General features: G+C 42.8%; 1 protein-coding gene across 1 annotated transcript in view; it reads right to left on the reverse strand.

Annotated features, from left to right (window-relative positions):
• Positions 1–2,692, reverse strand: part of GLRB (glycine receptor beta) — a 46,835-nt gene extending 44,143 nt beyond the window's left edge. Inside the window, exon 1 of the mRNA XM_009954354.2 lies at positions 2,571–2,692. Within this exon, the coding sequence (XP_009952656.1) occupies positions 2,571–2,692 (122 nt within the window). The remainder of the gene's footprint in view (positions 1–2,570) is intronic.
• Between the last annotated feature and the right edge of the window lie 12,742 nt (positions 2,693–15,434).

Genomic DNA, 15,434 nt, shown 5'->3' on the forward strand with positions numbered 1-15,434 from the left:
CACCAAACTAAGGAACTCAGGAAGTAACATCAGATTCAGCATAAATCTTTCCTGGAAAATTATTTGCATACATTTGAATTTCATTATAAAGTTTGTAAAGAGAAGACTGTTCCTTATATAATTACTAGTGTGATTTTTTGTTCTCTCGAGGAGCTAAAATCTAGCTTTTCACATGTTGTAAGGAAAGGCAATAATTTGTTACAATTAAGCTTTAAATTTTATTGCACCAGTAACCAACGTAAATTAAAAGTAGACTAAGATTTTAACTTACGAATTTATGTTTCCATTAGGAATTTGTACCATTCCGTTTTATAAATAATGCAAAATCCTATTTATTTTCTTTAAAAAAGACACAATGCATTCTTCTAAAAGATTTCTCTTGTCCTTTACTAGTAAATTTTTCATTCAACCACTTCCTTTGAGACTATTTTGAGTAAATCCTTATGATGTCGCTTAATTGCCACTCCACTGCATTGTGTTTTGGTTTGTTTCTGAGGAAAGGTTCCTTATATTTTTTTCACAGAAAAAAAAATATTAAGAGTAAGCATCCTTTTTCTATAATGTAGAGTGTCACCTCGTCAAGAAGCTTTGTGAAACATTATTTTGAACACGCTGATTGAAAGCTTGGCATCAATAGCCTGAGTTGAGCATTAGTTAATTTCTCTGCAAGACAGAACTGACTTTCATTGCTCATTCACATGAGAGGTATTCTAGAGGCCAGCCACAAACACAGCAGTCCTGCAACCCTGCTATTACAAGTGCTTGTCTCTCAAGCTGTGAACTTCAGCCAAGTAAGATATAGACATCTTATTCATTATTCAGAAAATCCGATAGGGTTTATTGCTTCAGCAATTAATTTTAGCTAGCAACACTGCACACGTGATACATTAGACAAATACTGGATTCCACTAGTATTTTCTCAGAAATCTTCAACTGGTTGGCATGTAAAAGCATCACTTGGAAAATTACAGCATTTATTCAATGCTTTTCAAGTATGTTGGTGACAAATGACATCATATTTAATGTCTGTAATGTCAGCTGGTATCAAAAAGAACAGGGTACCAAGGAATACCGTGCTTAAGAGTAAACAAACAAACCAAAAAAAATCCACCCACTTATCAAGACAAAATGACATCAGTGTTTTGAATTCTAATTAAGACCAAGTCAAGAACAGGGGGAAATGCTGGCTGCTTCGACAAGACCATGGAAAATCCGGATTCAGTTCCCAGCTGTGTAACTCACTTTCTGAGGATTTCCGTGCTGATGCCTGTCCTGGGAACTACGACATTTCTCTCCCTGCTACAAATCCTCACGGTAGCTCAGACCAAAAGCTCCATTCCAGAGCTCAGCTGAACTATTCAAAGGGGCTGGAATGGGTAGAGGTCATTTCAGATGAGTTGTGATCTCATTTGAGACTTGTATCTTCATGTATTCAAATTCAAAGATACATCTCATTTTTTCAGATTTAATATAAAAAAAAAAATGAAAACACACACCATACATAGAAACTTTCTAAAAATTTGGACTCACAAATAAACATCACTGTCAATATTTAAAAAGAGTGGGAACTTTAAAAAGTATTATTCAAATATTGCTTCTGTCTGGTTATTCTAACTTTTTTTTTCCTTTGGAAAAAGTCTATTAAAGTTAAATAGCCAGTCCCATCTTCTAGTCTTCTTCTTTTGTGGTCAAAGAGGAAATGTGTTTTAAATTTGCCTAAACAATTTTATGATTTCAGGCATAGCGCTTTTCTATGCTTACTTGCAACTTTTTATATTCCATCAATCTTTTCCTATGGTGTTATTTACACCATAACACTAACAAGATGAGCAAGGCTGGCCAAGAAAATGACAAAAAGGCACTCACAAATAAAACGTTTGCATTGTCCTATGGATCACAACTGAAAACGTAGTAGGCATTATAAAGAGGGCGTATTTTTAACATCGAATAATCATAGATGTCCAGCATACGCTTTCTAATCAGCTGGGCAATCACAGATTTTAATTTCTGTATTTTTACAGAGACATTATTCCATAAGGGCACGCTTTATAGCAACAGCCAATCCATCTCCATAAAAGTTATAGCACTATAAACCATTGACGGAAGATGCTGAAGACCTTACTACTATTGAACACGCAATAAGAATATGGGTAGGGCAAGCCTTCTCTTGCAGAACTGAGCTAACCAGAAACTGAATTTCAGTACACAGTGTTGCATGCTTGCTTTACTAAACATACCTGTAACACGATGCTAGACAGCACAGCACTGTGGGACGATGTTACTGTGCCCCCATAAATAGCAAAACACTGGGCTGGAATCCCCCACAAAGAAAGAAACGATTTACTATGGCTTAGATTTTTCCTGTCTTTAAAACAGAGGACCTGCTGCAGAAGAAACACACTCATTGACAGAACTTAGCTGGTCAAACCCCCTTCCTCCCATTCCCACTGCAAACTCCATTCTTTCAGCAGAAAGCTCCACCTTCCACTTCAACTGCCACATCATTTCCACTGTTAAAAATATGTCAGGATCACCATCATCCAAAAGCATAAAAGAAATAAGGAACATACGATGGACATAGATATTGCTTCTTTTTCCCCTTTCCTTTCTTTGAAGACTTCTCTTTGGAACAGACTTCTTCAACCCATAAGGAGAACGAGACAAAAAAGAAAACCGCTAATAAGAACTTCATCTTGAAGATTAAGCTCCAGAGAAACCTTCAGTCTATGGCAAGAGAAAATAAAGAGGTTTATGTTAGTAGGGCTAAATATGTCAAATGGGAATGCATCCCTACAAAAATAAACGGGGGGGGGGGGGTTTGTGGTTTGTTTTTTTTTTTTTCCAAAGTTTGACCTTAGTTGCCTCAGGAGAGAGAGTCTGTTGAGGTGTACCTCTGATATGGAACCAACCTAGGCAATTTTCTGAGAGTCAAGTAGTTTCCCAAAGTTACAAGACTGACAGCGAGGAACAGATTTAAGTGCAATTTTGCTTCAGTGTGTTTAAGAAATAAACACGATGTCCTTCAAAGGCTGCCTAACTCAAAATCCTCAGAAACTTGGAGACAGGAGTCCTCACCAGAAATATCATGTATCAACTGCATTAAACATAGTTAAATGTGACCGACCAGTCACCTAGCAAGGCAGAGAACTACAAGCCCTCGATGACCTTGCACAGATAAAACAGCAATCATTTCAATGCTAGTTATGAGAAGGGGCTGCAAATTCAGTTTAATGTACAGAACTGAAACACAAATTACTATTTTCCATTAGGTATTCTCACTGCAAAGCCAGCACTGAAAGGGCCTTCCGAACACAACTAACCACAACCTACAATACTGTGCTTTATTATATCGTGTTCAGTTTAATATTTTAACTTCTCACTGGCAAAAGCATGTACCCCAAGGACCAGGAGCTGGGTTTGTGCTCAGCCAGAGCACCTGCCCCTGGTCGCAGCCGCACGCCACCCTGGGCATTTTCCATTTGTTTCCCATCCCACAGATAATTCCCAGGCATTTCCTTGGGCCAGTGGAAACCTCGCAGATGCCTCAGCATCAGCTGCTTTTTCCACTCTTTTAAAATTCTTTTTAAGGAGCAGTGGCTGCCTCTTTCTCCCTCTCCCCACCTCCGGGAAGCACCGGGATGCTTCAGTCCCACCCGGGAGCCGCAGCCCCCTCCATCCCCCCGCCGCTAACAGTCGCGGAGCTGCCGCCGCTGTCCCCCTACCCCTCTCTTGGCCTCCTCGCCTCCCCGGCCCGGTCCGAGGCCTCCCACCGACCGCAACGCCGGGGAGTTAGCGGCCTCCGTGCTGCCAAGCGCTGCCGGCGCAGCGAAGGGGAGAGCGGGACGAGGAAACGAGCGGGGCTCCCCGCCCGGGCCGCTTCTCCCCCGCAGCGGCGGGACGGGCCCGGCGCCGCCCTCGGCGCAGCACCCCCGAGCCCCGCCGCGGCCGCGCCCCGCCGCCACCGGCGCTGGCCGAGGTGCTGACGGGGCCTCCGAGGCTCCCGCCCGGCGGGAAGGAGGCTCTCGGGCCGGACCCTCGCTCCCCCGCCGCCCCTTCCCCCACCGCAGCCGCCATGGCCCTCCCCGCCGTTGCCCAGCGCTCACCGCCAGACGCCCCCCCGCCTCCCCCGCCACGATTAGGGCCGGTGGCGACTGGGGAACGGGCGGTGGGTCATGTTTCGGGCCCGGTCGGTGCGAAAGCGCGGTTCGTCCGGCGGCGGAGCCAGCCCTTACCTCCGACGGTGCCCTCCGCGGCCAGTGAGCATGTGCGGGAGCCGCGGCGCGGCCCGCTCCCAGTGAGCATGTCCCGGCCGCCCGCCCGCACATGGGCACTGGGCGAGCGGCGTCGCCGGCGGCGGGAGGGCCGGAGTAGGGGGAAGGGGGGGGGGAGCGGGGGGTCTCCCCTCGCTCCCCCCACACCCCCCACACCCCGGCCCTCCCGCCGCCGGAGACTGGAGGTGCGGAAGAGAGGCGGGGGGTTGGGGGGAGGAAGCGTCCTACGGTGTCCGGAGGATGCCTTCAGTGGTGTTGTCAAAAAATGTCCATAATAGAGTTGTCAGGAGCAAGGGAATATTAGCGGAGAGGGGCTGAGTAGGATGGGAGGAAGAGGGGGTGCAGTACTGCATAGATTATATGTACATATGTTGTACATATATGGATGTACACATATTTAGTCAATAGTTACTGTCACTTCATTTTAAATGGCAGACTTAGGTTCCACATTAACATAACGAAAAACTTTTTCACTGTGAGGGTGACAGAGCACTGGCACAGGCTGCCCAGAGAGTTTGTGGAGTCTCCTTCTCTGAAAATATTCAAAACCAACCTGGACGCGTTCCTGGGTGACCTGCTTTAGGTGGTCCTGCTCTGACAGGGGGGTTGGACTAGATGATCTTTCAAGGTCCCTTCCAACCCCTAACATTCTGTGATTCTGTGACTTCCCCTGTGAAAAAGCAAGAAGGTTTGTTTTGGGATAGAGGCGTGTCCTTGGTACAAAGGATGTGGGTTTTCTGATTGCTGTAGAGTTTAACTGCATTATAATTAGAGACCAAATGGAATGGTAATTTCATGCATAAAAATCTTTCTGGAGCTCCTTGTATCTCACACGTACATCCTGAACTTCTTGCTTACATCAGCTATTTGGCCTGAATTTTGGAAATGGACAGACATCATGATACAGTCTCAGGTTAGCAAATGCCAACCCTTCCATTATAGTTCAAAGGCATCATCTCCCATATGTCTCACAATCCTTTTAGTGACCAAGTCACTGAAAATCATGGCCATATTTCTTATCAATCCTAGTATACACTGCCAGAGCTTCAGTCTGCAGTATGAATAAAAAAGCATCATCACCTGAAGAAAAATTTTTATTCTTCAGAATGGATCCAATGATCAAGTGTAACACACCAATGGACACTTTCTGCAATGTCCTGTAATCCTCATCATGCTTCTTTGTGAAGCTCTGTTAGGGTTTGGACTATAATATAACGGCAGATAAAATCTCTTTGGCAAATTAAAAGTAAATGGGCACAAGATCTGGTGCATATGCCATGGCAGGCAGCAAGCAGTGTGTAGATTCTGTAATACCCAGACATAAGGTACCCTCAGCTCCACCTTCTGAGCAACTCTCCTGTCCTGAGTTATAGACACACTCTGAAAATAATTCCATGCCCTTCAGAATTTCCTGCCATCTGGTATGCATATACTGCCAATACGTATATAGACAATGTGTGCATGTGTACATATACAGGCACGCGGATGCAAAAATCTACTCCCATGGGCCATAGGTCTCTCAAGAAACAGTTTCCTGGCTCAAACACAGGAATCTGCAAATTAAACAAAGTGAAGTTGTTTCCTGAAACAGAAAGCAAAGCCCAGAGGCTTCCCACAACACTGCCTCCATGAAGAGAAAAAGGTAAGCTTATTTTTTAAAAACCTTCTGAACTTTATCTCAGGAATAGAAACCAGGATTCTGTAGTTGTTCCAGAAGGACTGGCATAAACCTGCTTGAGACCAGGTACCCACTGACTAGTACTTCCATTTTTCTGCATTTTTGTTGTGATACTGGGAATAGTGGCATGAAAAATTAGACAGCAATATGCTTCAGACATGAGGACAGACATGTCCCCTGTGTGTGTTAAGAAAGCCTTAACAGTGGAGCAGAACAAGCATCTATGTGACATAGTAGCAGCAGCAGAGGAACAAATGACTGTCAGCACCAGCAGCCTGAACTACTGCAGCCACAGCAGGCTGGGCTTTCCGCGTGCTGCTTGCTGCAGCCACCGAGCCCAGCTGCTTGTTGCCTTCTCTTGTACGCAAAGCACCTAACTGCCTCCTTTGGGCTGTCAGCAAATCCACTGGCATTTACAAGTACTTCCTGATGCAGCTGTGGCTGTAAACACCTAAGGATAGATGAATGTTTGTGGTAACTCAACAGGACAACGCATAGAATTGAAATGAATACCATCCACTCCTCAGGTTCACAGTAAATAACAGCATGCAGCTAACATCTTTCTAGAGCTATTAAAAGTGAGATACATATGACAAAGACAAGAAAAGAGACCTGCTTCAGTAAAATACCTATTTAGTATCATTAGGTGTCTTACACCTCACAAATAATAACAAATATTACGAGAAATAATTCAATGACACTTGATTATTTTTTTTAATGCACTTAAATGGAATAGGTGTCAGTTCTCAAGCAAGTGCTGGCAGTGAATGGTTTGTGGGAAAAGGCCTCTTCTCCCACCTCTCACCATGTAAAAGCTGGCCAAGGTCACAGACAGCTGCTTTCTTACCTGGCAGCACCTTGTTTGCAGGCCAGCAGGGACAGAATAATCATGCTGCTCATGCCACCCCCTCACTCGGCACTTGCCAGAAGAAGCCAGAGCTGTCACACGCAGGACTTTGAAGGAAGCCCACACACCATTCCAATGTTGTATTGCAGTGCCAGTCAACCTAGCAATGCTCAAATGGGAAGGATTGGGGGAAAAAACCTCCTATAAAAGCCTTGTACCAGTAAGCTAATTGATCATGAGTAATGGGCCAGGTTCTGCTGATTGGTTTTGGTGGTGTTTTGTATTTCAGAGATCCTACTGAAGAGAAATAAATAAATGAAATAGAAATTTTACCAGTAAATGAATGTATAAGGGCAGACCCACCTCTGTCTTGGTGTCCATTGTGTTTCAGAGTTGTTTCAGGGTTGGACTTAGCTATCTTTCCTCTCCTTGCAACTGCTGCTGTGTCCACTGTTGAGAATATGTAACCACATTCATTTCTCTGATTCAGGAATAATTCCCACGAATTCCTGATCTTAGACATTATCCTGATCATTAGAAAACAGTTGTGTAAGCCATATGCAGAATATAACAAGACCTTTCCTAGTGATCAGCTGAGGGACTTTAGTCCTTTCTTTAGTTTTCAGTAGCAGAACATGGAGCTGTGAAGATCCAGCAGTCCTGCTCTGCTGTTCAGTCACACAAAAGATACCTTGTAGATGTAGAAGGTAGAATTTCTTCGGGTTTAGTGCCTTTTTTAGTCTACTTTCTTAAGGTGATGAGTTTTGTGCAATAACACTCTGTACGTGTGCATGTTTCAAACAGCCTCTTGCAAACTTTCGACTTTTTTCAACTGATGGATATCATATTAAAAAAAAAAAAAAAAGCAGTGAGCTCAGACATATCAAGTCCTGTGTGTTATGTAAAGACAGCTGGTTGGGAAGACAGATTGAGCTAATGTTCCTGCGGAAGGAAAAAAAGTGAGAAGAAAGCAGACCCGCAATAGTGATTACTGGACATCAGAAAATCCACCTGGGAGAAAGCTATTATAAATTCTTTAAACACAAACATATTTAATTCACAAAGTATCTGCTTTACGGGAGGAGGAATTGTGACTGAAAACCAGAACTTCTAATGTCAAATAGATGAAAAAATTTTATTAAACCCTTTTCCAAGCTTTTTTCAGGAAAGTGAATATGTATTTTTAAATTTCTATTAACAGAAGAACTCAGGCCCTAGCTTTTGGATTAATTCAGCTAAAAAGCCAGGCAGCCATAAGACCCACGTCAATTGGAGATAAGATTTAATTAGTTTCAATGGTCACCAAACTAGTTTTTCTTATAAATTGAGTTGGTTTAGTTTGCACAATTAGAAAACATAATTTTAAAAAGGATTTCATGTTCTACAACCGTTGTATTTACAGAGGGTTTTTATTTCAATCACCTGTCACATCTTGATGGCTTCAGTGATCATCCAGAAGGTGTAGAGGTTTACAGGGCTCCTAAGAAAGACCGATTTCTAAAGGATGCTGAAAGCTCTTTGTTCTTTCCTTTTCTACTATAAAGAGGTATATATCCTCAGGTCATTGTAGGAAATAGGGAAGAAATAGGTATTTGGTATAAAAGGTTTCTCCCTTCTGGCACCCATGACCAGAACTGTGGAAGGTACCTGATTTCCTTTCTTCTGAAAACACTAGTGATTTCCATTCCATTTTGAAATAAAGAAACATAAAGTAACAAACGCAGCAGTGAACAAAATAACAAACAGATGAAACATCAGATGAAGAAAATTGTAGTCTGTCCTCTTTAATGTTCCAGTTCCCTCATCTCTCTTTCCTTTATGGATACTGAGTGTGACAGACAATCCTTACAGGGTCAGTCTGAATGCTGGAAAATTCAGGCTATTATCCCTCAGTGGAGGCTCTAAAATGAAGACTTTTGAGACAACTGCATGCACAATGATGTGTCTCGTTTGTTAAAATTAAATGAGAAAACTGTTAGAAACACGTGCCACTTCAAAACATGGTATTGCTGGGAAGTATAATAAGCCTGGGCTATATTAGGCTTTACGTAACTGATAGATAAACAGTTTGTCAAAACAGCAGTGGCATATATTGATCATAATAGACATAAACTTATTAATAATGCCTGTATTTCGCAGGAAGCAGCCACATGTCTTATCGCTGTCAGGGATATGCAGAAAATTGGGATTGAACAAGATGCCCAAAACATATGCTCCTTGCAGGCTTATGCATTTTATTACTTGCCTTTCCTATGTAGCTATGCCTTTGCTGACAGATCTCCGCATGCAAAGTGCTCTCAAGCTGTGTGTATGACTTTAAGATTTTTTTCCCCTACTCTGTTACTGCTAAAATGAAAGTACTGTAGCAGTGACCCCAAAGCTGAGAAAAAAACCCAACAGAACAGAGCAAATGTCCTGTAATCCCTGAAAGGATTGATCAACATGGAAAGCAGAGGTATTCATATCAGAATGCAGATATCCATATATTGTACAGAAAGACAAAAGAGGGAGGTGTATGTGTATAGTAGTTGATTCTACAGTTCTCTAATGTCATTGCCAAAGAGTCTGAAGTTTAATCTCCAGTCACCAAAGCCAGTAAGGTTTGCATTGCTGTTATCAGTGGGTGAAAAATTCTTATGGCAGTTTCAACATAAAAAAGTCTCCAAAGTGATTAAATTCATAGTTCCTGTTGTTATGCCAGTAAGTCTAGGACCTAGTATTAATAGTATTGCTATGTGAAGTTATGCGTGTTCCTAACAGACAGCTTAAGTAGCCTGGAAAATGCTTTGACTGTCAAAAAAAGTGTAGTCTCATCTGAAACACCTCTCCTTGTATTGGAGTATTTTACTAGTGACATCAAAATAACTTTAAACTCTTATTGCACCTTATAACACCCACAGTCAGCGTAGTACCTTAAAAAAAAAGTTTTGCACACAATCATATACTTATAATTTTGTAAAAGATCAAATAAACTTCTCTTTAAAATTACTCAGGCTCATTTTCTACATGCAAGAAAATCTTTTGGAAAGTTCAGAAAGATTGTCCCACCAGTTTGGGGGAAAAAAATATAATAATTAAATAAAAAGATGCCTATTTAATGCATCCACATTTAACCCACATGCTCACATTTAACCCCTGTGTTTCAATAAAACTGTATGACTGTGTAATTAATTGGCTGAACACATTTAGTGCCAACATAATTTCATTCATGGATTATACTGTCATTTAAGAACTGAGATACAAGTCAGTGGTGGAAAGGATTAGCCCATCAGCTTCAAAGTTCTTAGAGGCAGTGTTTGTTCATGCCTAAATGGTAGAGGTAAATGACTTGTGAAGGGTTAATGCACGATTAGTATTTGTTATCAACATGCTACAGGCATGAACTACATGCCTCATGAATAACTACCACAGCTATATCTATACAAATCAATAAAGAATATAGCTGTACCTTGAAAAGAATCAGAAAGACAGTTATTATTGAAAATTCATTCAACAACACGTTCTATACATGCAAAATGCTACACAGGATTAAGCATCTGTCTTTATTTCCTCTACTTACATAATAAAAAGAAAATAAGAGAGAGATGCCTTGTTGTGAAAGTCAAGGCAGTTCCAGCTAATAGGAGTTTAAGTATGATTCAGGATTCGTCCTGGCTAACTATGTTGAAAAGCTACTTCAATGTTCCTGAGGACAGAATTGAGGACAGCCTGCAATTTCGTTCAAATTTCCTTTTTGCCCACTGTAGTGCGTGCATTCTGCCTAAGTCATGCTGCTGATGTGCTTTACTGTAGTAGCTTCTCTTTACTTAAATTCTTTTTGATTTGCACTCAGTCTGAACAGCTGTCAGCTACCTGCTAGACATATGGTGCCAAAGGCCCACAGGGCAAATTTCTTGCAACCCACAAGATGCTCAGTTGCAGTCTTTGGAACACTTCTAGCACACTGTCATGGTGTTACAAGGAATTCTGGCTCCAACTCCAAACTGGACATGAGCCCCAAAATTCATTGTGTGTCTGCTACCGAAAGAAAACAGATCCCTTTTGCCTTTCAGACAGCCATTTCAGCAGATTCTCAGTATAAGGGCTTAGGTTGGTTCTTAGTCTAAAAAAAATCATATTCTCTACATCTGTGCCATAATAAGTCATAACTTTAGGATCTGTTTCCTCATCCAGGTTAGCAATTTGAAAAAGAGGCACTGTCATAATAAATGCAGTTTCCAGGAGAATCACTGGGTTTTCACACATAACACCAGTGTGAAGGATCCATGCAGGTTAAAGGACCTATCTTAGAAGATCCTAAAAGGCACTATTGAATCTACTCTGGAATTAAAGTTCTGCTACTTTTATTTCAGAAATCCTGAAGAACTGGTGATGCCTGACTCATGATTCTTTGGGTAGGGACTGAAATGAAGACTGTAAAATGTACGAGAACCATTATCTGTACAGCAGTGGAAGTCCTGAAGAATGAATGCGCTCAGCAAGAAGAACAGGTGCCTGAGGCATAAACGCAGGTATGTGACACACTATTTAAGGAGATTTTTCGATAATCGGGAATGTTGGAGAAAATTAGGGGTTGGAGCAATCACTGTTATATGAACCCTCTTGACTGAACATACTTCTGAGAAGTTTGAATATAATTAAGTATGCAAGCAAGGCCATGTCCTCCTAGTTTGAAAAACACACTTCAGAGCAATCATAAATATATACTTAGTGACTAGTTATTACACTACATGGTTTCTCAGAAACTATAATAGCAATTAATAATTTCCAAAATAGAAACTTCCAAAAATACGTTACTTAGAAATCCCTGTAGAAATTCCATTCATCCTACAGTGACAGCCTGTTACGGAAACAAGTATTTTGCATATTATGCCCAAATTACACGTTGTGCCCAAAATCTACAGTATAAATTACATACCTTATAACAACACTAAAAATAAATCTAGCACTGAAAGTTCAAGAAGATGTGGTGAAAGCTCTTGTGCTGCTAATTCTTTTTTCTATATCTCAGTGTAAACAGAGATGCCACAAGTTTTAGCATTTATGATCATTAGGTATTAAAGACCTTTTACTGCTTCCTTAGCATAATTTTCTCTGCCCTAGGACACAGAATGATAGAATCACAGAATGGTTTGGGTTGGAAGGGATGTTAAAGATCATATAGTTCCAATCCCCCTGCCATCGGCAGGGACACCTCCTACTAGGTGCTCAAAGCCCCATCCAACCTGGCCTTGAACACTGCCAGGGAGGGGGCAGCCACAGCATCTTCAGGCAACCTGTGCCAGTGTCTCACCACCCTCACAGTAAAGAACTTCTTCCTGATATCCAATCTAAATCAACCCTCTTTCAGTTTGAAACCATTACCCCTCGTCCTATCACTACCCTCCCTGATCAAGGGTCCCTCCTCACCTTTCCTGTAGGCCCCCTTTAAGTACTGGAAGGCTGCTAGAAGGTCTCCTCGGAGCCGTCTCTTCTCCAGGGTGAACAACCCCAACTCTCTCAGGCTGTCTTCATAAGGGAGGTGCTCCAGCCCCCAATCATCTTCATGGCCCTCCTCTGGACCTGCTCGAGCAGGTCCATGTCTTTCTTATGCTGGGGGCCCCACAGCTGGACACAATACTGCAGGTGGGGGTCTCACCAGAGCAGAGTAAAGGGGGACAATCACCTCCCTTGACCTGCTGGCCACATTTCTCTTGATGCAGCCCAGGATGCTGTTGGCTTTCTGGGCTGCGAGTGCACCTTGTCAGCTCATGTTCAGTTTTTCATCCACCAGCACCCCCAAGTCCTTCTCCACAGGGCTGCTCTCGATCCGCTCGTCACCCAAGATACCAGAGGAAAGCTTGCATTTAGGTAGTTCTCACTGTGGCCAGGACAATGAGTTGTATAGGCATCTACTTTTAATAAATACTTTACTGTCATATCACCAATAATTAACAGGAGCATAGATAAATCATAAACACACAATTTTTTCAACCAGGTCTGAAGAATCCCCTTTTGTACATCAAATGAGGTTAAAGTGCAGCAAAGATCTCAGTTTGAAGAGTGTATTATAATATTTTATAATGAAAAAAAATCTTAGCTGCCAATATACATTCCAGCTGCATAATGAACTAAAATATAAAAAAGATTAAGATGATCATAGAATCATAGAATCATTTTGGTTGGAAAAGACTTTTAAGATCATCAAGTCCAACCATTAACCTAACACTACTAAGCCCACCACTAAACCATGTCCCTAAGCACCACATCTATATGTCTTTTGAATGCCTCCAGGGATGGTGACTCCGCCACCTCCCTGGACAGCCTGTTCCAATGCCTAACCACTCTTTCAGTAAAGAAATTTTTCCTAATATCCAATCTAAATCTCCCCTGGCACAACTTGATGCCATTACCTTTTGTCTTGTTATTAGTTACTTGGGAAAAGAGACCAACACCAGCCTCACTATATCTTCCTTTTAGTTAGTTGTAGAGAGCAATAAGGTCTCCCCTCAGCCTTCTCTTCTCTAGGCTAAACAATCCCAGTTCCCTCAGGCACTCCTCATAAGACATGTTTTCCAGACCACCAGCTTTGTTGCCCTTCTCTGGACCTGCTCCAGCACGTCAATGTCTTTCTTATACAAAATATACAGCTTTCTTATATGATGCAAAATATAAAAATGAAATCTAGAAGAATCTCACTTTTTGAACTGACTGTCTTTACAGTTATGGAAAGGATTTAAATCTCTAAGCTGCTTTTTTTGTTTGGTTTGGTTTTGGGTTTTTTTTTTGTGTCATAGAGAACAGTGCTATTCCACATGCACATCAAGATCTGTGTCAGGTACAATAAGAATAAGTCATGCCGATGTATGTTTTACCTGTTTAGATACTAAAATGCTATTTTATTGTTTATACTAAACCATGGGTAAATGCTAAACTAAATTTTGAGCCCACTGTAAAGGGCGCAACACAACAAGCAACCTTACCTGAGTCAAAACAATTTATAGATGAAGGTCCTGAACCCACTTTCTGTCATTGTCAATCCACTCATCGCCCAGCCTGTATTTGTGCTTGGGATTGCCCTGACCCAGGTGCAGGACCTTGCGCTTGGCCTTGAACTTCATGAGGTTTGCACAGGCCCACCTTTCCAGCCTGTCAATGTCCCTTTGGATGGCATCCCTTCCCTCCAGTATGTTGACCACACCACACAGCTTGGTGTCATCAGCAAGTTTGCTCAGGGTGCACTCAGTCCCACTGTCCATATTGCCAACAAAGTTGTTAAACAGCACAGGTCGCAATACTGACCCCTGAGAAACACCACTTGTCACTGGTCTCCGCTCGGACATGGAGCCGTTGACTGTAACTCCAGTCAGTGGGAAATTCACTGGACTGCCACAGCTTCTCAAATATGATGGATAGTGGCTTAGCCACTTCATCCACCAGTTCTTTCAGGACCCATGGATGCATCTCATCGGGTCCCATGGACTTGTGCACCTTCAGGTTCCTTAGATGGTCTCAAACCTGATCATCTCCTGCAGTGAGTGGTTCTTCATTCTGCCAGTCCCTGCCTTTGCCTTCTGCAACTTGCGCGGCGTGGCTGGAGCAGTTGCTGGTGAAGATGAGGCAAAAAAGTTGCAGAGTACCTCAGCCTTCTCCATGTTGTGAGTAGCCAGGTCCCCTGTATCCTTGTGGAGAGGGCCTACATTTTCCCTAGTCTTCCTTTTATCACCGATGTACCTATAGAAGCTTTTGTTGTTGCCCTTGACATCCCTGGCCAGATTTAATTCTATCAGGGCTTTGTCTTTCTTAACCTGATCCCTGACTGCTCAGATAGTTTACCTTTATTCCTCCCAGGCTACCTGTCCTTGCTTCTACCCTCTGTGGTCTTCCTTTTGATGTCTGAGTTTGTCCAGGAGCTCCTTTTACATCCATGCAGGCCTCCCAGTGTTTTTGCCTGACTTCCTCTTTGTCAGGATGCATTGCTCCTGAGCTTGGAGGAAGTGATCCTTGAATATTAACCAGCTTTGCTGGGCCTCTCTTCCCTCCAGAGCTTTATCCCACAGTACTCTACCAAGCAGGTCCTGGAAGAGGCCAAAGTCTGCTCTCCTGAAGTCCAGGGTAGCGAGCTTTCTGTGCCCCCTCCTCGCTGACATAAGGATCTTGAACTCCACCATTTCATGGTCATTGCAGCCAAGGCTGCCCTTGAGCTCCACATTCCTCACCAGCCCCTCCTGTTTGGTGAGAACAAGGTCCAGCATGGCACCTCTCCTCATTGGCTCCTGTGTCACTTGGAGAAGCAAGTTGTCATCAACTCATTCCAGGAACCTTCTGGAATGCTTATGCCCTGTTGTGTTGTCCCTGCTATGTTGTCCCTCCAACAGGGTTGAAGTCCCCCCTGAGGACTAGGGGTTGTGATCATAAGGCTGCTCCTATCTATCTATAGAGGGCAGTATCTGCTCAGCCTTACTGGTCAGGCGGCCTGTAGCAGACCTCCACTATAACGTCACCTTTCCCTGCCCTCCCTTTAATCCTGACCCATATCTCTTTAATCCTAACCCAGCTCTCATTCAGCTCCTCATCCATCCCCAGGTGGACATCCATGCACTCCAGGTGGACATCGCCATAGAGGGCAACACTCCCTCCTTATCTCCCCTGCCTGACC

The sequence above is a fragment of the Leptosomus discolor genome, chromosome 4, assembly GCF_034619465.1.
Source record: "Leptosomus discolor isolate bLepDis1 chromosome 4, bLepDis1.hap2, whole genome shotgun sequence".
Taxonomy (NCBI): Eukaryota; Metazoa; Chordata; class Aves; order Leptosomiformes; family Leptosomidae; genus Leptosomus; species Leptosomus discolor.